The sequence below is a fragment of the Onychostruthus taczanowskii genome, unplaced genomic scaffold, assembly GCF_017590055.1.
Source record: "Onychostruthus taczanowskii isolate IOZ18803 unplaced genomic scaffold, ASM1759005v1 scaffold49, whole genome shotgun sequence".
In the NCBI taxonomy this organism is placed as follows: domain Eukaryota; kingdom Metazoa; phylum Chordata; class Aves; order Passeriformes; family Passeridae; genus Onychostruthus; species Onychostruthus taczanowskii.
Window position 1 is genome coordinate 4,423,501 of NW_024502458.1, and position 26,014 is coordinate 4,449,514.

General features: G+C 36.0%; 1 protein-coding gene across 2 annotated transcripts in view; it reads right to left on the reverse strand.

Annotated features, from left to right (window-relative positions):
* The window catches only part of PDE3B (phosphodiesterase 3B), an 83,417-nt gene that overhangs the window by 4,900 nt on the left and 52,503 nt on the right, over positions 1–26,014 (reverse strand). The window contains exons 2-12 of one of the 2 annotated variants that reach the window (XM_041414989.1): positions 13,565–13,615; positions 12,707–12,952; positions 9,931–10,076; positions 7,439–7,545; positions 7,058–7,316; positions 6,296–6,369; positions 5,676–5,779; positions 4,803–4,937; positions 3,215–3,326; positions 2,382–2,495; positions 552–751 (exon numbers count right to left, since the gene is read on the reverse strand). In XM_041414989.1, the coding sequence (XP_041270923.1) occupies positions 552–751; positions 2,382–2,495; positions 3,215–3,326; positions 4,803–4,937; positions 5,676–5,779; positions 6,296–6,369; positions 7,058–7,316; positions 7,439–7,545; positions 9,931–10,076; positions 12,707–12,952; positions 13,565–13,615 (1,548 nt within the window). The remainder of the gene's footprint in view (positions 1–551; positions 752–2,381; positions 2,496–3,214; positions 3,327–4,802; positions 4,938–5,675; positions 5,780–6,295; positions 6,370–7,057; positions 7,317–7,438; positions 7,546–9,930; positions 10,077–12,706; positions 12,953–13,564; positions 13,616–26,014) is intronic. The other variant, XM_041414990.1, reaches the window with a different exon arrangement.

The following is a 26,014-nucleotide window of genomic DNA, read 5'->3' on the forward strand; positions in this document are numbered from 1 at the left end:
ATGGGTGCCTCGGTAGTTTGGTTTTGCTCCTTCTTGTATGCTGTTTTCAGCAGAAATACATAAGTGCCTACATGCTAAACTCCCTTTGTAACAAGGAGTTGTTGAAAACTGATTGTAAAGTTCATTTTCAAAGTCTTTATCTTCCAGCAAGCTGTACCAGTTGTTGTTGTTATTATTATTTAAGTTTCTTGTCTGTAACTCACAAAGAGATCCAAGTAGCCATCATAGTTGATTAGACAGACCTAGGGCCAGCTCTCTATGAAAAAATCCTTTATCCTGCACTGGTTTATGCTGTTATTTTCAATTTTGCAAATTAAAAGTTGTTTCTGCATGCATACACAACCAGTACATACAAAACACATCAGAATTTAACAGGAAAGAAAAATAAAAATATTACACCAGCATAGTACACGTTAATTTCCCCATTTCTTAAATCGGGCCTTAAATTCTTCAAACCCACACAACTTACTTTAGAGATATACAACAGAAAAAAATTCTTTATACTGATTTCAGGCAGAAAGAAGTGATTTTCTGTGTGAAGAGGTCCCTACCTGAGGTGCATTTGTGGCCACTAGAAAAGCATTGGTACGTCCAGGGTGATCATAGTCGTGCATGGCAGCTGCTACATACAAAGCCATCAGTTCCAAAGCAGGAATGTTTGATGCCAGGCAGCCGTAACTGTCATCAGTAATAGGACAGCTTTTTGAAGAAGTGTAGCTGACTTGAACTGGGGCAATACCACTGGCTTCATCTAAAATAAAAAAAAAAATCCAAGTACTAAACAAGAATATTTTTAGAACAGCATTTCATTCATATTTGTAATACACTATAAGTCTGCATAAACAGCCAGATACTGTTGTAAACAGTGTTGCTGTCATGAAGCTGAATAACTGTCAAAGACTTATATTTTAAAAAAGAAAAATTGATGGTAATTATTATAGATAAACTAACAATTTTGAAGAAAAGTTAAAGTGCCATTGAGTTGCAAATTTGTAGCATTAACAGAGCATTCTACTGTTTGTCTCCAGCCTGAATTTGTCCAAGAAAAGATTAATCAGCATCTTCCTTACTATTTCCATAATTTGCCCATTTCCCTACAGGAAAACCTGGAGGGGGGCAGTGGAAACTACTGCAAAAGGAATTAACTCCATTAATTTAGAAATATTTGCATGATAAGAAGATTCACAGTTTTATTATAATCTTTCCCATGGACAAAGTCACTACTTTAAAAAAAAAAGGAAAAGAAATAGCACTTATTTTATCAATGCATAATATCAAAGGAACTCCCTTGCCTTAATAGAATAAGCAAGGATTAAAAGCCTGAAAATATTTATACTGGAAGAGTTTTCAAGGAATAAGATTATAATTTCTTATTTTAATTTTTTTTTTTTTTTTTTTTTTTTTTTTTTTTTTTTTTTTTTTTTTTGTGGAGGAGAATAAAATTATTGTTATCACTTTTCTCCAGTTAAGTCTCCAGTCCCAACCCATTTAACACTTGGAGAAAGAAAAGCCAATAGGGTGCAACTGATAGATAGAGACAAACATGGAAAAAAGAGAAAATCCCACCCTTTAAAAGCCACTTGACTTGTGTCTTGTCTTTTTCTACTAGACATATAAAACAGAGTTCTTGGAGAGTGCCTGATTTTAATTTTTCTGAAATAAAAAACCATTTAGCATCAAAGTCTATGTTTACAATCTTTTTTTTAAACCTTTATTTATAGGATACAATTAGGTAAAAGTTACAAATTCTAAATTTAAAGGTTTGTTCTATGAAGTCACAGACAACAAAAAAGCAAGCTTCACTGGAAGTAACTTCACACAACATTTGAATTTGGAGGTATTCTTTCCTTTTCAGGGATGCTCTTATGCAGTTATTCTTGGGGCGGTCACTTCAGAGTTTGAAAGTCTGCATGTGATACCTAACTGAAAATTCTAAAATATTAATTTTTATACTAAAGCCATTAAGCAGAACTTCAATTAAGTTAAATACTTTGGAATTTTTTCTTTGGTCTATTTAACTTTCCAATAAAGTTAAGAAATATTAGCCTAATGTATTTCAAATGCTAAAAATACCCTGACTGTGGCAGAATACAAAGGTTTCATTCAGCATAGAAAATTTATTAAGTGAACCAGTTTTCTTGGCTAACAAACTAACCATTACTCATCTACTAATTTTTCTAAAAGTCAATTGCATGATATTTCTGAACGGTGTGTGCTTTGTGATTTTTTTCTACTGCCTTATATTAAAGTACAAAAAAAATAAAACAGAAGTGAGTCATAAGAATAATTCAATATTTTCTTCCAGAGTAATTTGGTTTACCTACTGTAGTTTCATTTTAACATTCTTCAGCAAAACAAAAATAACCTGTGTGAATACACACCTATTTCACTCTCCATGATGTGCTCATTACGGATTTGCTGAAATCCAGGAATGGGCCGTGTGGTCAGGTACCACACTGCATGGAGAACATCCGTGGCATGGATACGATTGTGATCTGAAAATCAGCAAGACACAATTAAAAAATTGTTACCTGAAATGGCATCAAAAGGAATAAAAAAAAAACAACAAAAAAGAAATGTACAAAATGTATTATAAGTGAGATTTTGATTAAATCTAAAAGGAAAAATTGAATTTAAAATGTTAGTGGTAGATATATGTATCACTGAACATTTTTAAGAAGGCAGTTAGATAAACAAACAGTGTCTGTGTACATTTCATCCTACCTGGGCCTCAGGAAGGGATTAAATGGCCTTTTAAATCAATAATAGTGAGAAGCAAGCATGGCCTGCAATCTGATACCTACAAGCACCCGGGCTGGGCAAACATCTGCGGAGTGGGGAAGTGTGGTTTTTGTTTTGTTTTCCAATAAATTTGGCTGCCCTGCACAGCAAGGTGGATAACTACCATCAAAATTCTCTATTTTCTTCTCATTTTGTTAAGGACCTCACCCAGAGTTCTGTTAAATCAGCAACTATTCTCCCATTAACTCCAGTGTGTTTGATTCAACCACTAATTCAAATTCTTTTCCATTATCTTCAAACTCCAAATTAACAAATTCACTTTTGAGTCCACCCACTTTAATTCTCTAGACCCATTCTAAGCTCTATCAAGTACATTCACTAAAACCACACTAAGCTGGCCAGAAATGCAAATTCCCACAGCAAAGGAGAGCCACTGATAACAAAATTCCATGTGTAACCAGAGAGCACTTACAGGGAATATCCCGGTAGCCGTTTTCCAGTGCACAGAAGTAATTCATAAATTCTTGAGTGGGGATTTTGAAAATTTCAAACAAGCCAGTGTCTTGAAACAAGGTATAAGTAACCTAAACAAAGATTAAAATTAATTTAAATCTGAAAGACATACCGATGCATGTTCTGCATTTTCAGCTTTAAATATGTTCTTGTTTGTAAAATTTTACTTGCCAACAGACATGGAAATCACTGAAATTCCACTAAAGATCATTGGAATGCTAATGTCATAGGGATATAGTTAATAAATTTTTAGCACAAAAAAGTGGATTTTTATGATCCTCTCAATAAAGAATAATAAAAGGTTTTATTTAATTACTGATAATTCTGTGCACAACTAATTAGTAATAATATACCCCAACATTTTTCAGAAGACTAAATAAGCCACGTTTTACTCCATTAGTGACCTAAAAAGAAGAAATTTATATTCAGACTTATTATTCAAAACTTCAAATTATTTAATTATAACTAATAATAAAACAAAACAAAGAGAAACAAACACCAGTTCCCCAGGTTGTTTTTGAGACTTTGGCAAAGAGATGCCATTTCCCGTATTTATTATGATTTCTCATTAATGTTTTTAATAAAACTAGGTGGTAAATGAAGAAGTATTTTAAAAAGGTACTCAGAACTCCCATATATGTATATAAACCATATATTATGGTTTACTTGCAGAACTTAATATACTTCAAAGCCTAATCCCCCCCACCCAAGGCTGCAAATATTGAAAAAAAATTTTAAAACAAGTCACTGCTAGTCGTTTTTATAACTTTTTCCTAGACACAGGAGAGGAACAAGAAGTTCTGAAGTGTGGGAGGTGCTCAGAGGAACAGGAGCTGCAAAATTAGGGGACATCACTCCAAGGTGGAAAACTAAGGCACTGGAAATAAAACTGTTCAGCGGTCAGATCAGAAGCTCCATCATTGCTAAATCCACTCTAAAGAAGGACACAGAAGCCTCCAGATGACCTTGATGAATGGGAGAAGCTGGGGAAGAGCAAACAGAATCCTACTCTTGCACCTGCCTGCAGGATTGGCTTCAGCAAACATGAAACTGCACGGAAATAAATCAGACAGAGATAAAAGGGATACTGTGTGCAGAAAGCAGCATGGAAAAAAACCCACTGTTTGTAGGATCAAGAGGCAAAAGGCTGCCTAAAAGATCACTTCTCTTCCCTCACAGGTGGGACAGAAATATTTTACTGAAATTAAGAAAAAAGCAATGGTTGTCAAACAGAGTAGTAATTCTGAAACCAGGAGATAATTCTGCACAGGAAATGGCAGATTATGGCAAAACCTAGTCAGTGTGAGACTAACCTATTTATACTGAGAATAAAATTCACAAAAACTGGAGCATGTTCTCTGTAGATAAACCATTTTTTATGGTTTACAATGACAGAGAGTACATGAGAAGTCATAGTTCTGCTTTTGAAGATATTCACATAAATGTAATTTCAAGTATTCACATGAATGTTGACTGCAAAACTTCTTCATGGTTTAAATATAGGACAGTTTTACCTACTCTCCCTCACATAATAAAGGACAACAAACCTGGCTGAGGATCCTTCCAGACTGATCTCCCATTTCTTTTACAAGGTCAAAAACTTGGAAATTCCAATTGTTCATCTTCTCCATTAGTGAATCATGGTCTAATAACATTGTTTCTAATGTAGAACTCTGTTCCACCTGTATGAGATTAAGATACTTTATCATCTCTAAAATAACAATGAAAATTAATTTATCAGTTGTGTTGGCAAAAAAAAGCCTTGAAAATGATAAATCATTAGTGAATTTATTGAATGGTGCTGCAGCTATGGCTATGAGAAAATCATAAATCAATATCACAAATAGCACACTTAAAGGCTTGAGTTTTCCTGTTTTGGGCAGCAGATACTGGGGCTGTCTGAGATGGTGCTAAATTTTCCTTTTTATTTATTTTTAGACAAGATGAGTTAATAAAATAAAACAAAAATATGCATAGGCTAAAACCAAAGATTTACTGAGTTTTAAATATAGGTTAATTGGACAATTTTAAAAACACCTGATGTATAAACCCAAAATGTTAATAGCACTGTATTGAACATTCATTTCTAAGTCTCACTGCAACTGCTGCATCTTTCATGAAGTTCCAAAAGAAAATATTAGCCAGTGTTTGAGCATACCCTCTCAACATTAAATCTACACAAATCAATACTGATCAACAAAATCAATACAACCACAAGCTTTCCTGTCATTTGCTAGTGACATTTATGCAAGATAAACAATTGTTAAACGAAAATTTGAATTCTAACCATGCACCATAACGCTTTAGAAATTACTATTTTAGCAACATAAAGGCCTCTTCACAGCAAGTTAGAAATGATAAAGAAATAGGGAATTGAGAAAAGTTATTGCAGGGGGGTTTTTTGGCAATTACATGCTTACAAGCAGTGTATTTTGTGTTTGATCGATCAATTCCTTCTTTTCATCTTTCCTCTTCTCTGTAGGGTGGAAAGATTCTTTGGAGACATTAGCACTTGCAATTTCAGCTTAAAGAAAACAGACAGAGAAATACTATATCAGTAACTGATTTGCAAATTATTACTGTCTAATAATTTTTAGCTGATCATGCAGATTTGTCACAGACATACAAGTAATAGCTTGTTTCTAAACCATTTTATTTAAGAAGTATGCAAAAAATGCCATAAAGGACAAAATTTATTAGAGAAAACCTATCTGAAGATTAAGAAAAGCTAAAAGCATGGCTTTTACTTGAAAAAAATGGTTCAGTGATTAGTTTAACTTTGTTGGTTGAGCACTTGTTTGATACAAACACAGTACAGAACTAAAAAGGTATTCGTGGAAGCCTGTTTTAAAATCCTTACTATGAAGCAGGCAATATTTTGTCTTATTTTGGTTATTCTAAAACATAAAGCAAAGTAAAATACATACACAGGTTAAAATGCAAGAAGAATTACATAGAAATAGTGAAATTTTAATTTAACTGGCTTGAAATAAAAAAGCAGTAAGTTGATATCAAGTATTTGTCTATTTTGATATCCCACCTGATTTTCTGTCTCTGTATTCTGCAAAGTCTGGCTCTGGTATTGGAACAGGCTTGAGTATCTGACGTCCACAGCTTACAGAACACATGAAAAATATTTACAACATTCAGTAACTTTCTTCTTTTGCTACTGCTGTCTTCTACTGAAAAATACCTGCAGATTACTTGTTTTAAAAAGGCTTGTAAAAGTTCCTTCAACAACTGACCTATTTTGTCCGAAATTTGGCACATATACATTTAGTCTTAGATAATAACAAATTTTTAAAAAGGCTTGTAAAGGTTCCTTCAACAACTGACCTGAGTATTTTGTCCGAAATTTGGCACATATACATTTAGTCCTAGATAATAACAAATCATCACCTCCCGCCGACTTAGACCCCTAAATTATTAAAGTAGAGCTCATAACTAAGAAAGTATTCAGAAACACAGAATCTAATTCCCAAGTAAGAAACACTCCTTTTCTAAAATTCAACAGAATATTGTTCCTCTACAATTACAGCTGCTGAGAAGGATGGGCCATGTCAAAGCAGTCATACATACATACATTATTCTCCCCTGGATAACAGTTGCAGATTATTATGAGATTTATGCCCTTTTTCCATCCTAGTAGGGGCACAGGTCTTGATTTTCCTTTTTTTTTTTTTTTTGTTTTGTTTTTTTGTTTTGGTTGGGGTTTATTTTGTTGTTTGTTTTTGTTGTCATTTTAATTGCATTCTTTTCAACCCATATGAAGTGACTGAAATTATAACAGAGTTTACAGTACCTGCTACACATATAACCTACAGGTGTTTTAACTGGCTGCTGAAAATCTGGAGAGCTAGGTGTGTGTCCTGGAGGCTTGTGTATATTAATGCTTGGTTTTGTGAGGAAATCAGCCGTGTCAGGGAACTCCACAGGTGACCAGCTGCTGAAAGCCCCGCTGGAGACAGATCCATGGCTTGGTGAACCCACGGGACTCAGGCCAGGAGAAGCACCTTCCAAAACAAACATGACATGGGGTCCAGATGACAATAAAGTCGTTGCTGTTTACAAAGAGAGGAGTTAAACGACGAGGGACATGCTGAAGTTATTTTAGTGCTATGTTTACATGAAAAAAAAACCTGTGACGTGCCATCCTGTTACTGTACAAATGGCATGATCCTACCTGCTCGTCTGGGGGCCATGTGATGAGCCATGGTCACAGAGGATGATCTTTGCTTTGGTATTGTCAGCAAGTTTGCACCAAAAGACCCATTTGAGTGAGATCCTTGGCTGAAAAGAAAACAGTAAGGACTGTGTTTTTTCTTTGTTTCTTAGTTTCTCTTCCTCTTTCATTAAATAAAATGCTTTTAAAATAGCTACACTGCCCTGTGACAGGTCCACCACCATTTAAGAAAAATACTACAAAGCTGTCGAATTCAAAACCAGCTAGAAAATGTATGTCAATTACATGAAATAAAAACTGCTGTGTACTGATTGAACACAACAAAAAACTTAACACAGTCCTAAAATTATGCAGTAAATATACTCAGATTATGTGTGATATGTTTTTGACTTTCTAACATGCTACTTTCCTTGAACATTTGAAGCAGGTTATTTCCTAACAGATGTGAAGATTGATCACTTTAGAAATACAATTAAAACCTTACACAGCCACATAAATTTTGCCACATAAATATTCAATTAGGTGTTTTATTTATTATAAACATAAAACTGAAGCTGGTTTTGACATCAAAGTGTGTTTTGCTTCAGCGGCCAAGTCCTTAAACTCGATTGCTCAATCCTGCCATCTGCTGTTCCAGGAACGAAATTTCACTACATCACTTAAAATTTTATTTCCTTTAGGGAACAAAAGCGTGATATACAATTAAAAATAACTGTATGTGTTTACTTGAAAGTGAAAATAGTTAGTGTAAAACTATTTTTCTTCAGGAGGGGAAAATAGTATTTACCAAAAGAGATTTAATCTTTCTTAAGCCTATGACAAAAAAAGTCCAATACAGAAATAATACTTGATCTCCCATCACTAGTTTAAATACATGAATATGAAAAATGAGTTCAAGAATAAACGTGTATTTATTTCTGTGTATCTCCAGCTACTGGAAAGGGTGCAGTGGAGGCCATAAAGATGATGAGGGATCTGGAGCATCCCCCATATAGGGAGAGGCTGCAGGAGCTGGGCTTGGTTAGTTGAGAGAAGGCTGAGAGGGGATCTCATCAATGTACATAAATATCTCAAAGGAGGGCTCAGAGGATGGCGCCAGACTCTTTTCAGTGGTGCCCAGCAAGAGGAGGAGCAATGGCCATAAAATTACACATGAGAAGCTTCACCTCAACATGAGGAAGAACTTTACGTTTTGAGCTTGTGTTTGAATGAGAAACCAAATAAAAAATCTGCATACAGATAAAACAGAAGTTCCCAAGTGCTGCTTTTGAATAGTAAGGAAAGTGAGGAAACCCTCTGTAAATGTACACTGAGACTGCAACAGGAGTGCTGAGCCTCAAATTGAAATCCCATGGTTGCTACAGTTAAAGCAATTTCTCTGGTCCCTGGTCATTTCCAGTGGATACAACTGGGGAGGTTCATCTGGACACCAGCAACCAGGTCAGCATGAAAATATAATCTTAATGACTGTTACTGCTTCAATTGTAATGCATACAAAAACCACAATTAAGTTTTACAATGTAGAAACTTAAAGATCATCTTTTATTCAAGGGGGAAAAACCACCAAAAGGGCCAAATTATTCAAGTGGTTCACTTTAATATTAAGTATAATACTGATAAGTAAATTCTTGGACATGTATACATAAATTCCCATCTACTACTAATAATTACCAGTTATCAGCATAACTACATTTTCTTTTTTAAAAATGTATATTACACTCTCCTTATGACCTATGTAGAACCACTTAAAGAAAAAAAACACAAAAAACCCAACCCAAACAAACAAACAAAACCAGCAAAACAAGAAAAGGAAAAACACCCACATATTTACAGATTTCAGAAGCAAAGGCATACTCACTTACACATTTAAATAAAATTAAATCTGTGAATTTTCACTAATGTAAAACATTATACAAAAAAAGGGAAAAAAAAAACCCCATCCATTTTAATCCTAATTCAGAATGTTGTCTTAATTCTGGAAATAAAAGCTCTATTTGCATCATATTTACTAAGTAGAGAACAGATAACTACCTTAATGTATCTTACACATTGCTAGATGACTGGAGGACTAATAAACATGGTAACACAACAATGGCTACCAACCACAAGAAAATTGTTTCACCTTTTTAATTATGCATGGGTATATGGAAGTTGGCAAGTGATACATATATTAAATAAAATGAAGGAGGCAGTCAGTACAAGTTTAGAGACTAAACTAGTCTGTTTTGCAATCAAGTATGCTGGACTTTTTTTTCATTTCCTACTCAAGCTTACATCAAGGCCTACTTATTATGACAGAGCACACTATTTAACCTCAGAACAACCTGATTTCTACTTAAGATCACCCTGAGTTACACAGCATAGTACATAATTAACTTTTCCAGTTTATGCTGGCAGAATTTGGAGACTTAATTCACAAGACCTTACATCCAATACTTCTGCTGCCAAGTTCCAGCATTGTTATTGCCCTTAAAATGCTGTTCAGTGCTTACCTTGGTGTGTTATATTCCTGATGGGATCTCTTGCTAATGCTACTCCTTTCCCATCTGGGTGATGTTGATTCCATAGATGACAAGCCAGAAACTCCTGAGGATCGTCTCAGCTGTGGAGTTGGCAGGCTGCTCCTGCTACTTAATCCCTGTTGAGTAATTTGACCGTGGTTAAAATCCATGGAAGTAAAAGCAGATGTTAACTTTTTATTTATGGTTTGTAAAGGCTATTTATTGCTAATTTTTATAGCTAAACAGGTGATGTGGTACCTTACCACAGGTATGGTCTCTTACTCCAGGTGGGAATCTCCCAAGGGCAACAAGGGCAGTAGATAAGAGATGTGCACACTCAGGGGTTTGCCTAGACAACTTTTACTTGCCTTGGCTGTGAAATCTGTTAAAATCATGACTGCTAATAACAGCAGAAATCCACCCATATGGCAAGCATCCTACTGTCATACACTGGGTGATCTGGGGACAGTTCTAGGGACAGTTCTGATGGAAGTGGAAAGTGTTTTTGTTGCAGAGTAGCCTTGCAATGGTTTTTTCTTTTTTTTTTTTTCCTGAATTCTGGGCAGTTCACACTTCCAAGAAACCCATGGGGAAGGGTTAGCATTAGGCAAGCAGTTATGACTAGCCCAAGGTCTGAAGCCCTGTTTCATTCATGTTCTTTTCCCTGTTTTTAATTCCTTTCCTATAGAGGAGAGAGAACAGGCAGCTCACCACTGAATCATGGAATGGTCTATGTTGGAAGGGACCTTAAAAATCCTGGAGTTCCAACCCACCCTGCCGTGGACAGGGACACCTTTCCCTAGACCAGATTGCACACAGACCCACCCTGCCATGGACAGGGACACCTTTCCCTAGACCAGATTGCACACAACCCCATCCAGCCTGGCCTAACGCCCCATCTAACCATGCTCTCTTTCAGTTTGAAGCCATTCCCCCCTGTCCTGTCACTACATGCTTGTGTAAATAATCCCTCTCCATCTTTCCTTCAGGCTCCCTTCAGGTACTGGAAGACCACAATTAGGTCACCCCAAAGCCTTCTCTTCTCCAGGCTGAACAATCATGCTTGTGTAAATAATCCCCCTCCACCTTTCCTTCAGGCTCCCTTCAGGTACTGGAAGACCACAATTAGGTCACCCCAAAGCCTTCTCTTCTCCAGGCTGAACAATCACAGTTCTCTCAAATATTCTTTGGAGGAGAGGTGCTTCAACCCTCTAATCAACTTGATGACCCTCTAATCAACTTGAAAATTATAACTGAACACTCTCTGGAAGCCGCTCAGGGAAGAGAAATAAAGATGTACATAATCCACAGCAAAAAGATATGGAGGAGACCTTTTATATTCCAAGTCAGGGAAAGAGAGAGTGGGAACATTTCAAAATCATCCACTTTGAAGAAATACATTCATAATATTTTCTTTGCTGTGATTTAACCTGGAATTTTTGCTCACTTACCTGGTTTTTAAAAGCAAAAGAAATCTTTCTCTTGCAGTAACATACATAGGGGGAAGTATTTGGGCTTACTCTTAAACATACCAAAGCCAAAGAATTATTGAATGATTGTGGCAAGTACTAGGCAAATGTCTATGCAGAAAATCTCCAAAACTTGAGGGAAAAGTTACTTTTTAGGAAGGAGAAAAAGACAGCAGTTGTGAAAACCCATAATATTTCAATCTTACATACTCTTTATAACTGGTCTCCAGCAATGAATATTTTTAATTTCACACTATGGTGACCAGCTATAAAAAAATTTTTTAAATAAAAAGTTATGCCAATCCTTAGCAGCTTTTAAAGAAATCCACAAAGAAAAACATGCTGAATGGCTGTGATCCCTGCCCAACTGATTTCTGCAGGTATCCATTGTGACATTACAAGGAATTTCATACTGCAGTGGTTCTGCTGGATCTTCCACAGAGTAACCTGTAGATACCGAGTTTTTCCCCCCAGAAATATGACTCCCAACAGACATTTCACAGGCTGAATCAGGCTCCAAAATACTAAGCCAACCAGATGATCAGTTTGGGTCAAGTTGCCCTCTTCCTGGAAATGTAAACAACTACAGGGCATGTCCCAGAGTAGCCTCCACAATAAACAGCCTCAAGCTGTCAATACTGGGCTGGAATAACTAGCTCTGGTGCAGCTGAGTTTCTATATTGTAATTTTTTTCCCATCACATTCCTTACAATTTCTACAGTAACTACACTCTTGCTTTCACCTATTAACCCTGAGTAATGGAGAAGTCACAATTGGTCTCATAAAGTGATTTGCTGAAGAAAAAGAAGGGATAATTTTCCTTTTACATAGCTAATTTGCTTCTGTATGATGGCTGGTTGGCTGTCCACAAGAGTAAATTTCTCAGGGAAAAAGGTCAATGAAAAAACCACACTGACAGTAATGGGTAGATAAAGAACGCAGAAGAATCAAGAACAGCCCTGTTTGTCCCGTATCATGAGACTATAACACCTTCAGTTTATATTTGCTGTTATATTGAGGAATGTTGTGGACAGGGTGCAGACCAGTGTTTGTACTATCTACCCATCAACCACCTGAATTTGCATTTTAGTACCTATCTCCATTTCAATCAATGTGTTTTCACAGCTGCTCCCTTTTGACCTTAAACATTGTCCACAGGTACTCACTAGAGAACCTGCTATGCATACAGGAGCATTCCTTCAAGATGAATTTTCCTTTATCTGTTTTTTTGGGTTTTTTTTTTTTTTGTTTTTTTAAGTGCAACACACACACACGAACGCCAATAAAAGCCATTAGACCTTGAGCAGCTTCCGGTCTTTTTCAGCAGGATCCTCTATTTCAGGACAGGGGAAGAAACCAGGAAAGGGTGTGAATGGGCTGGCCTTTGGCCTGCATGCTCCTGAGAAAGCACCAATGAGGCTGTTAATGCTTCGAAGGGAGGAGATCACATGTGGTGGGAGGCACGGGTCACTCAGGAGCTCCGTGAGCATGTTCCGAGCCTCGTTCAGCGCCGAGAGATCAACTCCGCTCCCACTGCCAGCACTCTGGAATAGATGGGAATGCTGCAAACTATTAACATGTCAAAACTCTCCATGGTGTTCTTTGTTTCAAGTAAGTATCTTATGCATTGTGAATTTAACAAAAATAAATTTTAAAAAATCAATGCAACATAATTTCTTTTAAAGAATATATATATATATTCTTTTAAAGAATATATATATATACATTCAGACAGTAGTGTCTGCAGGTTTTTGTCACACAATAAAAAGTAAATCACAATTCAACATTAGCTTTCAGCTTCCTTTTCTCTATTTGAAATGCGTTGGCAATTTTTAAATCTCTATTTTCATTTCTTTGTCTCAGCATGAAACTTATTATTCTTTCTCTTCCAACAAGATCAACAAATTTGGCAGTCAAACTGTTAGAGCCCCTTACAGAGGTACAATTTCCACAACCTCATAATTCTTATTAGCCCTGATTCTACTGAAAGAAGTTACGAAAAAATTTGTCCAAACAAAAGTGATTCATTTTAATTTTGCACAATTCTCTGAACAGGAACAAGAAGAGTTTGCTACAATATAAGAGACAGAGGGAAAAAAGAGGCAAATACAGCATCAACAGAAGAAAAAAGACAATTAAATTCATAACATACTGACCTGGTAATAGGGCTTGTACCATTGTTTCAAATCCCAATCCCAAAGTATCATCTGTAAAGATTAAAAAAAAGGAGAAAAGAAAAGATTAATAAAAAGGTAATGTGTTAACGGTAATCAATGGTTAAAAGTAATTAATACAAGGTGATGTGTTAATGTTGAAAAACAGCAGTGGCATAAATTTTGATTATGTGATGCAATAGGAAATGTTTCTCCCTTTGTTTTTTCATATGTAATTTGGGCCATATTCTCAGTTAATGCTACCCATCAAAAGCCCTAAGGAAGAGTTTAAAGAAACTGTATGCAACAGAGACATCATGATGACAGAATAATATGGCCTTATTTAAATATTTTGGATTGCTTATAAATCATTCAACATACACATTAAATTCAATGGCGACACTGCTTTCCTGCTCCCATTCACTTCAACATACAAAAGCAAATCTAGCCTAAAACCTCCAAAATATTTTTTTCTTTCAGAATCATTCAAACAGAAGCAATTCTTGTAAATGCAGTGAAGAAAGCATTACATTAAATCACATACTTTTAAGGGGGAAAAAAAATCTCTCCAAATAAAGGTTAAAAACTGGTATTTTAAAAAATATTTTCTTGCAGGAGGTTTTGTTGGGCTTTGCTTGAACATGGCTACAAAGCCCCATGTTCTGAATAACCTCACTAAACCCACCAAACCCACAAAAGAACGTCAGCAACACAATCTGAAGATGCTATCAGCTTCAAGTACGTCAACAGCACTCACTTAATTTGTCTTTTATACTGACAAAAAATGAAAACAACATACAAGAAATGAAATTCAGATGTCTGTTCTGTTTCAAAAGCTTTCAGTCTTCATGACTTCTCGACAGATTCTAATTATTCTCTGATAAATTAATCCATTTGCAAAAATGTGTATTCACAAATTAAACATAGCTTTTCACTCTTTTACATTGCTACAGAGCACAAACAACATGCCAATACCCCACTTGGTAATTAGTATTTTGCAATCCTGGAAGCTCTTCTGCTTATTTTTATAGGTGAGAACTAGGTATGTTTTTGTTCCTCTGGAACTAACAGCACTTCCATGGAGAAAACACAATGTTCCAGTCTGGTGCTTGTCCAGAGGAAGGTGCAGAAAGTGTCAAAAAAGAAACACAGGTGGGGATGCATCAGCAGTGCCCAGGCAAGAGAGGCACTTAAAGGCTCTATTCCTCTTCAGCTGTCTTCACAGAGATGCCACTAAACTATGTTTAAAGTTAATAGTTATGACATCTGCTTGCTAGGAAAACTGAAGACATCTATCATGAAGCATGTGCTTGAACTGGGAGTAAGTTGTGCTCTATCAGAAAATCATACTGGGTAATACTGGGTAAAGCAAGTAGACCAAAATCAAGAGTTAAGAATTTAAGTATTTGAGAATTTGGGGGACTTTTTAAGTGAGTAATCTAGCTACCATGTATTTTTGTTTGTTTTTTTTTTCCCAACTGTCACTGACAAACAGTAAGATAATGACCAACATTCTGTGGCCATACCCATTTTGCCATGATACTTTTGTTTTTAGCAACATCTCATCAGACTGTGTTGTTTCTTTTAATTTGTTTGTTTGTTTCAGTGGTTTTAATAAATTTTCTTCATTGCGAAGCGTCTCTTTCTATAGAGATTGACGTTTTCTTACTGTATTGAACATCAGTAAATCTTTTGGTTTCATTCTGTCCCCGCACACAGAGACTGCATTAATCTGCTTCATTAACTTTTGCCTCAATCAGCAGCAGAGATCAGCTGTCCACATGGGTTTTGTTAGTTGTATTAGTAACCTTTGATACTAATGGGCCACAGAGTTGCGTCAGCTCGCTCGTAATCGTGCAGCCTCCATTAGGGGACACAAAAGAGGTTTTCCTCTCAGAGTATTTATTTTTCTTTTGAATATGTGGTATGTTAGCTAGTTTTATTTATTTGCTACAAATGAGCTCACAACAATAATTAAAAAAACCCCTAACTAACAAACAAAATACCAAACCAATAAACATCTTGCTTACTCCAGAAAATTTCTGAGTAAAATAATTTACTGCAACTCCTTTAATCATCCTTGAAGCAACCTGTACTCGTACACATGTTCAAATAAGCTAGAATTTTGGGGGTCAATCTTTGTGACTAAAAAGGTTCAAAACCTTCCTTTTGGTTTTAGCCCTGCCCTAGTAAATAAATAGGTTCTAGCGATCCATGCTCACCCAGTAAACACAAAGCAGAAAAATCTTCCAATCTACTATCAATGCAAATAATTGTTTGATATTTTAAATGGTTAATTGTTTGATATTTTAAATGGGGCATCATTTTACGTAGAATTTTATTTAAAGGAAAAATTTCACAGCTTGGATTCATCACTGAAAATTTTCTGTTGTCATTTAAACCAGAAGATTTAAGCTTCTCCACTGCTACCAATTTGAGAGCAATGAAACTAAAACAGTTTTGAAATGAATAGAACTTCAGTTTACATGCAGTTTGCTATCAGATTTTTCTTTAATTCCTTATATATCACCATGCATTAGAAGCCATATCTCCTGAGAGAAGATGAGGCAGTATATTAACACAGCCGGCAGCTTGCTGTGACACATGTGACAAAATGTGACAAATTTTCAGGGGTCATTTAATGTGCCTCACATTGAAGTAATTAAAATAAACTGATGAGAAGTTTAGGTACAAAGTAGCAATCTCTCCTGCAAAGCACGACCTAAAAAAAAATGCAGATCTCTCTAAACAATGAGTATTTTTCCATGATAAATCCGACTGGGTACATCTCTGCACTAAGCAAATCCTCGTGGGTTAGGAGGGAAAGGGGGGTTACCTTTCCTAAGGTGCTTAGAACGCACCACAAGATGGCACTCAAAATCCAGAAAGCCTCCCCCACAAAAACAATTTCTGGAGAAAGTAGCAGAAAGCAGCAGGATATTCCTTAATGCACCTTCTGCAGAACTGCCAGGGTTTGAAAGACAAGGAGAGTGACGATTTTAAAGGTTAACAGCTGATAAATTCTATTTCTCTGTTTAAAGAAAAATTTTCTCCTTTGCACTAAGAAAATTTTATTCTTTCTCTCACTACCTACCAGACTTAGTTTATGTAGCCTAACTCCTTGCATTGCAAGTAAAATCTGCAATATTAAACAAGCAGCATTTCTGGCGTTATTTTTTCTTGAGAGCTTAGCAGTCGAATTTTTATTTCATTACCGTGCATCAACAAAAGTTACAAAGCATTCCCAGAGTCACACTAACCTTACAACAGGAGTGAAAAGACACCACTTATTTTGACCTACTGTGAATAGGCCAAGCGACCTTAAAATAGGTCTTAGGCAGAGCCTCAGCAATTTCTGATTTTGCAACCATGAGACTTGTTGCAGAAAGATCTGTACTCTGTAATACTAAGATTTTGTAATCCATTGCACATAACGTTCTTCCCTCACCTCCTCCATCAAGAAACACCTTATCTAGGATGGACTTGAGTCATAAAAGTTCCAAGTTGCAACTAAGACCTCTGCTTAGTAGCTCACACACTTTGGCTTGGAGCGCCCATGGTCAGTGGCAACATCACAGCAATCACACATATCAGGGCTCCTCTGAAAATCCAAATTCAATGGGCTCTGATATTGCAGATGGACTTCTGAAAGGTGCCAAATCTACAGCCTTTCCCACCAGAAATGTGTACAGGACATTAGCAGTCAGATTGGAGAAGTTCTCATATCGGAGACTCCAAGCCCAGAGTCTTCCCAGTTCATCCAGAGAGCCATGAACACTCTTTCCTGGTTTTGTATAACTGCCTGACAGGCTGATCAGGGGTTTGAAGGACAGCTTCAATAGAAAATAGCTTCAAACAGAAAAAAAAAACTAACCAAAAGAAAAACCCACACATACACCATGCCTTGTTCTGTAACAGTCAGGGTCTGTATTACTTTTAACTATAATAATTGAATCTATTTGGTCTCTGAAATAAATTTCAATGTGGTTAAGAGAAGACAAGCCAGCTTACAGGACCCCTTTAAGTACAAGTGACTTTTCCCTATTTGGCCATCATCAGCCAGCATAGGTCAAACTGAAACTTGTCACTCAAAACAGCCTAAGAGCCTCAAGAGAATGAATTTGCATCTCTGAAAATAAGTTTTTAAAGGCTAAAAAAGTTGTTAAAGCTCAACAAGTTCTCCCCAAAGTTGCTGTTCTGAACAATGAACACTGTATTCAGTACTATGGGTGTTCAGTCAGACCTCAAGAGATTTTAAATACCTGTCACTTAGTGGATATATGCAGTAAAAAAAAATTTAAAAAATGACAGGAGGCATCAGGCCTATGTTTTCTCAAACAATAAAAATAATATTTCCATCTACTTCAGAGGAGATCCCATGCTAGTTGAACACAAGGATATCAACCTAACCATCACCAAAGCCTAAGGACAGCACTTTGGCAAAGCACATGTCATTAGCAACATCAGAAGCATGTTTCAAAAATAACAAGGTAATGGTAACAGAGGCCTTCCCTAAACCAGCTTCGAGCTCCAACAGCAGCAAGGCAACGCTGTTTTTCACAAAATAAAAGGCACTGAGAAGTTTATAGTCTAAGCAAACTAAAAACAGATGAGAAATGGGAGACAACAATCTAGGCAAACCAGCAGGGCTTCAGGGGTTTTGTTTGGTTTTTAATTCCTGTTCCATAGGAAAGGTTATCTTTCCTGTGGCAGTGCACCCAGCGGTTCCAGGGCCAGGAATAGATGTGTCTTTCAGAAGAGTTGATGCCATGGAGGGTGGAGGCTTTTTCAATCTTCTTTATACAAATACCACAACTCCATTTGTCTAAAGACCTGTTTGAGAAGAATTTTCAACTTTCAAAGGCTTAAGCATGATAAAAGATTACGGATTTTACTTTTGTCAAGCTATAAACCACTGAAATTACTATAAAAGTACACTAATCTTTTTAAAACCTTTTTATAAAATTAATCTTAAAATATATTTGACTAGACAACAGTGCAATGATATTTTCTGCATAATTTAACTTATAAAATACAAAATCATATCAGCTTAGTTACGCTAGAAATATTTGTTTGAGACAAGTTATAGTAAGAACAATATGAATGCTTATGCAGAGATTTAAAACACACAGCTACAAAAAAAATATTTCAGAGCTTTAGAAATCTAAAAATTAATTTTAAAAGCTGAATAAAACCAACACTATTCTCCTTTTCCCAAGCTGAAACATGCACAGTCTAAGGCCACACACAATGTAAAAATTTGTATCATTGCTATATGATTGCCTAAACCTAAAATAGGATTTTGTTTCACTGATGATACTTTTTAGGAGATTCAATGCATGCTTTAATGTTTATAATGAAAAGAAAACTTGTCCTATTTGAGAACATCCATTCCATTCCATGCTCCAAAATTTTAATGGAAAAAAAACGAGCACAAAATTGAGTTTCTACTTCTGACTGAATCTTTCATTGATCAAATATAAAGGATCCCTAGTTGCCAGTAGCATCTGTTTGACACCATTAGGCATTAGCTCCGTAAATAAGTATTTCCATAGCAACCAAGCACAGAATTAACTAAACAATGAAACCAACACCACAGCAACTTGATTCAGAAATCAACTCTGTGAAAAATCACCTCACTCAAAAGCCAAATTCTACAACTAGATGAGAAATAAATTTATTGTAAAATATGAAAAAGGTTGCGTTACATACCCATTTCTTTTCATGACTGCCTTTCAAACAAGATTGATCCATTGCTTTTATTTCCAGATTAGTCTTTTGTAGCAGCTTACAATCAATTACCGTTTTTATCCATGAAATTTAATAATGCAAGAAAAACCCCAGAGCACTGTACAATCTTGAAGTCTTAGGGGTCTTACTTATTATTAGAGGTTTTTTCCCCTCTCTGTAGAAAAGGTAGATGTCAAAAAACAGTATGTTAATAAGTAGTTAAATTTTATACAGTACGAACTAAAGGTGATGCAACCAAATAATGAGTCTCAAAGTAGAGGCAGCATTATTTAGATAACAAAGACAACGTTCTGTTGTGAAATCTTGCAGGCCAAAACAGCAGCCACTTGTGTAGATTGCTGTGATCAAGACAAAATACAGCCCTCAGTACCATACCCTGGGCATTTAGAATCATCATGGTATTTCTCCACTCCCTAAACCTTCCCATGAAAATAAACGGAAGAGGGGGAAAAAAACTATGGTATTTTTGGAACCCTAATACTTATCACTTCCTGACTCTATACACAATTTATTTATCCAAGGGTGTAAAATGGCCAATGGGTTGTGAAGTCTGCAGATAGCCACAATCTTTGAACAGAAGCTGTGTGTGCTTTCATGGTTCTGAGGTTTGGACACATATCCTGACGGAAACAGTCACATCCCCTGTCCAACGACTCAGTTGTTGACTCTGCTGCACTCTTTTATGAAAGACATTACTTTTGCTTTTTTAAGAGCCCTAAAATCTTCCTTCAATGAAAAGAGATTCACTTCTTAATTACCTTAATTAACACTCTTCTATACACTAAGTAGTAGTATCCTGCAATATATTTGGCTGGACACTGGATCATGCAGGTGTCTCACCACCACAATGTTTCCAGCAGATTCCAAGTATGCTGGTCTCCCCTGCAAATACAAATCTTTGACAAGAGCTGCACCTAAGTAAGCTTTAATAAGTCACTTCAGAGTTTTCACAAGCTTAGTTACTACTTTCAGTAACTTTGCCCTCAGCACAGATACAAAAACAGAGCAAAAATGCTCCAGTGTATGCTAAAGTTTCAAAGAAGCCTTCAGCAAGCTCATTCTTACAGCTAATACTACTCCCTGCAAGAAGAATTTTTTTTTTGTTTGGCTGGGGTTTTGTTTCTTTTTTTACATGTTTGTTTCATTTGGTTGTTTTTAAAAAGACATGCTACTTCTGCTTTTGCACCCAGGAGCATCAGCAGGACAGCGTCTATTTTGTCTGCCGTAGAAAGTTCTCAGTTCTTATTGCCTGTTTTATTTGATCTGATCTTCTTTTTTAGATATATTTTTTAAGATCTTTAAATGCTTCCACAAGGTTCTAAAAGGTAGAAAGTAGAGGGTTTTTTTCTTATTATGTAGGTAATGAAAAAAAAAACTGTCTAAAACCACACTTAGATCATTTCCTGTTCCTTCTAGGTTTTGTCAGACTTGCACGTCAGAGTAAAGGCCAACCAGTAATTTATGACAACTGGGGGAGGGAGGGCAGAGGGGGGAAAAAAGCCTGCTATGTGCAGATCCTTTAATTGCCCATTATAAGCATTTTCCTTTGGAGCATGTGGTTCTAATCACCATCAAAGGAAAGCAATAGTGCTAGGTGGATTACTGCTCTGCTCCGGTACAGTTGCTTTGGTGTTCTGGCATTCTGCACCACTTTTACTGTCATCCAAAACCCAAAGCCCTTTTTTTTTTTTTTAAGTGGTGTTTATTTTGCAGAAAGCAAGATCTAGAAATTGCTCCCCAAACATCCTTTTCCCATTTACCTATTGGCATTATTTTACAATTATACACAGTAAAAGCCTTTACTGCTGTGTTGACACACTGTTAATGCATCATGTTGGAACAGACAGAGCGAACAACCTCACATTTTATCTTCTTTCATTAGAAGGATGTGCAAAAATCTGATGCTGAAATATTTCACTGTACGCTGATGTATTCTCAATGCAGCAACTAAAAACACTTAGAGATGAACCAATTCTTCTTTTTATGACTTACATTTTTCAACCAATTGGTGTTTTTCCACCTATTACCCTGAAATACAGGTATGGATTTTGGGTTTTTTCTCATCAGTAAAGAGAAACTATTCCATATGAACACAAGTGGGTTTTTCAGAATTGAGCTGAAAAGGGGGGGTACTGAATTTTTCACCAAGAGTTTTCTCACAAATTTTCTCTTTAAAATCTCACACATATGTATAGAACTACTTATATTTTCCTCTCTCTCCAGTCCCTCTCTAAAACAAGAAGCATAAAATTAAACTGTAGAAGTCTTTTAGTGAAAAATTACCATGAATCTGAGAACGGTTAGCATCAAATGAATTAGACCAAACGATCATCTAGTCCAGTATCTTGTTATTAGCAATGGCAGCCACCTCAAGAAAGGGATATTCTTAAGTAAACAGCAGCACAGCCCAAGAAGCCGTATGTTACAACATATACTTCATGTATATTACAGAAGTCACTGGATTTTTCACCTTTGTCTTTCGCAGACCTAACACAACGTTCAGATAGATCCAACATCAAGCACAAAGGCATTTCACAAGTTAAATGCAGATTTTGTAAAGTTCCCTTTCATTGTGGGTCCGTTGCACAGTGAGGAAGCAAACAACCAGCAGCACTTTGGTGCAGTTCACCCGCTGAACAATTTGTTTTTGCAAAAGCTCCGAGTTGCTCTCCAGCTAACTTCAGGCACAAGACAAATTTTTTCAGACTATGAGGCTGCATTTTCATATCCCTCAGGCTACCTCAGAGACACAGCACCTTCAGCAGAACAAACCTCTAAATCACTGAACACTTTTCATTCCATTGTGTTAATTGCCGTCTTAGGGGGGGGTTTCTGGCAAAATTGCCACAGGGTACAGGCTTTACACAAATGAGTGTTGTTTTCTTTCAATGACTTGAGGGTGACCCAAAAAGAAATATTACAAGGACCGGAGTTAGAGAAGTAAGCTGAAAGAAGCTGGTCAAGATGCCAAAGCAGATATTATGTCATAAAGGAAAGCAAATATTGCTGCAGTGCTTTGGTTGGAAGTTATACACTGGAGCTGAACTGACTCCATCCTCAGTTGCTGAAGCTAAAGACTTAAAAGCAATAATTTAAAGCCAGATGAGAATATAATTATGAGGCTGATTACAAGAGCAAATACGTTAGTGAAAGTTAAATCAGTATTAAGAAAATTTATCTTAATGGACAAGTTTCTGGTTGAAGTGCCAGGAAATACAAGATGATATCTCTTAGGGGGAGAAAAATATTGAAACTGAAGAACGTAATACAGATTGCTCTCAGAAAGAGAGGGGAAAGCAAATTGCTGCATTCTAGATAAAGTGCCAATTTACTTTTCTCTAATGTATTCATGGTAAGTAGTACTTTAGTTGGCAGCTTCGTAAGCAGCTGAGAAAAGAATCAAATGACAGCAGATTTGAAAGAAAGCAGATTCTTTTTCCCCACATAGTAACACTGTGATGCTCTTCTAAATGAAAAATAAACAACTATGCCTTCCCACTTGTTGTAGCATTAGGTGATGACTAACTTAAACAAAATGACTTGGGAAGATCCACTTTGTGCCCAAAATGCAAGTCTTGCATAGATATTTGTTTGTCTTGCATGTGCAAAGTGAACAAAGGAATTACCACCAGCAGTATGGGAGGGTCACAAACATCATTGCACCTTGCCCCATGATCAATTCATCAAAGAAAATATGCAGTCAGACTGCTCTGGTAGTGGTTACCATTTACTAATATGGTGAAAGAGTTCTCTGTGAAAATACTGAGGGATGAACAGGCTCAGATTTCAGCTAAAAGGGGGAAAAAGAATCCCAACCAGCGTCAAAGTTCAGAAGTGATTATGAAAGACTGGGGGGTTTAATAAGGTTTAGTAGCACATCCTTCTTAATGCAATTGCCTTTCTGTAGGTGTAAACTGAATTTCACATTCTGCTAATGTGGTAACTAAAGGTGCCTTCCATAACCATCATTTCCTAAATCAGACGTTCCTTTTTTCACTGGCTTTTCGCATATTATGCTCCATTCTGCTCTTTCAACTATCACAACAGGACTCTCACACAGACTTGAAGACCTAACTGTGCAACCTACTATACACAAAGGTAGTGGAAATTTGCATCCAAAAGTCTATTTCCATTCCATTGTTTTGATTTACTCTCTAAGCTACTTTGCTACCCTATTTGTGGAGCACAAGTTACAGTTACCTACAGCATTCGTATTGCAAAGTTTCTAAATGCCATTGAATCAAAGCCAAGCACAAAAACAACAGTGAAAAAAGAAGTGATGCTGACTTGTTCCCTGGTTTTGTTTCTATGTTTTCCCACAATTTTTATGAGTGAAATCCTAATCCAACCTCCCCTGCACTAAAAGAAAATATTTTTTTTTAAAAAAAATCAAACTTTTGTTTCTATAGCATATCTGACTTAGGATTTTGATGAGTAATATCATAATCCAGACCCCTCGTTTCTCTCCAAAAGAATAAACATCTTACAAATGCCCAGACTGAACAACATCTTTTTTTTTTTTTCCTTTCATTTTGGTAGCATGACTCAAATGGAGAAACTAATATGAAAGAAAGAGGTCAAGATGGGTCAAGTGTCTTCCAGTGACTGTAAGATAATAAGGATAGCTTGCCAGTTTTTTTCTATACAAGCAGAAAAGCATTGGAATCTTCTTTTAAACTGCAAGACATTTTCAGCAAAATCATCACAATAGTGAAAGTTACATAAACATCTACAGAGAACAACATTGGCAGTGAGAATATAATTTGCCATTTGGGACAAGTATTACTTACAATAAAGTTGCAGTGTAGCATGCCCAATAAATCCATCAAATTTTATAAATGCATGCAAAGGAACTTTTCCTTGGAGAACAGCATTAATTTTTTTCGTTTCTCAGCCTTTTTTAAACAGTGTTTAATGTGTTTGCTAAGAAATCTCTTTCAGACTGTGTTTTCAAAATAGTCACTAATAAGATGAACCTAACAAAAAGAAGCTTACACTCATCTGTGACTAATTCTATGTTCTTATCAACAAATTCATCTCTCAACCAGTATCTCTTAGAACTTCCATATGTTTTGATTTATTTTCTCTAAAGCAGAAAAGGGGAAAATACCAAGAATCTTAACCATAGAAAAACAATGGGATGCCAAGACTCCCAGCAATATCTGACTACAAAAATACTGTCCCAGTGAGAAAAGCAGGAAAGCTTTGACAAAATTTATCAGACCATTTTAATTTGCCATTCCATTAAAAAAAAAGTCCCCAAAACCTCATCATCTTTATTAAAAAGGCAAATATTGATATAGCTTGGAGGTTTTTAACTGAAAGCTATGCACCTCATGATTTATAAACAAATGTTTTTTCCATTTCAGGAATTATAATTTTACTCTCAAATACATATAAGAAATATCATCTACAGCATTTCATTACTAAATTTAAACTGATATGAAGCAATTAGAATTTTTTCTCTATTTGAGTGTTTTTAACATATGAGTTAATTTGTGAGTCCAAAATATGAATATTAATCAAATACTCTTGCAAAGCACATACAAATTAAAGTAGGGGAATGTCTGGACAAAACAAATAATCAGGTATTTAGCTACTCACATAAGATTTTATTCTAGGAACCTTCAAAGGAGTAAAATCTGTACATTGTGTTAAAATCAATCACAAACTATGTCTTGCACCATAGGACCAGAAAAATGACAGCTTCACCATCAGCTTTTAAAAGGATCCAGAAAAATGTGAGGAAAACATCAGAAAAATTGGATAGAAATTGGGGGGATGAGATAGGAATGGAACCCTACAAAATTAATGTATAGCTACACCATGTAAATGTAATATTGACAAAAATCAGTAGGGTTTTCTACACTAATACCTTGTCAAAAAAAACCTACTGGGCTTTTTGAAACAGACTGCACAGACCAATAAAAGTGGACCAGCCAGTCAGTGTGCTTTGATTTAAAAAACAAACACAAACAAAATACAATGAACAATTTTGATATGGTCTCCCTTTAATGATCCTGAAGAAATGACATTTATGTGGAAAGAAAGGAATGGCTCTCGTCAGGATGAGCAATTTGCTAAAACATAAAAAATAAAGAATGAGAGTAGAATGTTCACAAAAAATTTTTTTAAAACTCCCAATAGGTACTTCCTCAAAGATTCAAGCTGGGATCCATCCTAATCAGCCTACTCAAAATGAATTTAAAGAGTAATAGATGTCTAAAGTGTCAACATGCATTGACAACACAAAATTTCTCAGGGTATTCAGAAATAGAGTTGATTGTGGCAAAACAGCAACAGGCCTTAATATATTGATTAAATAGGAATAAAACACTGCTGAAATTCTGCACTAATGAGTAAATGCTGAGAAAAGAATTAATTTAAAAATATTTTTATAGAAAGCTGGGCTTATATTACAGCAATAACAACTAGAAAAGACATCTTGGAGTCAATTGCTTCAGCCCAATTCGCAAAGATGCTAAATGAAATATTAGAAAAGGAACCTCAAACAATACAGACAAAACAACATCTCTGCATAGATCTGAGCAACACCCACAGTCCAAGCTGCAGAGAGACAGAAGTATTGAAGAAATAAGAAAGGGCAGGCTAATGAGAGAAATCAAAGGGATGGAGCAGTTTGTACTGTGAGGAGCTGTACAGGCTGTGAGACTGGGATCCCTCAAGCGTGAGGAAAACAGG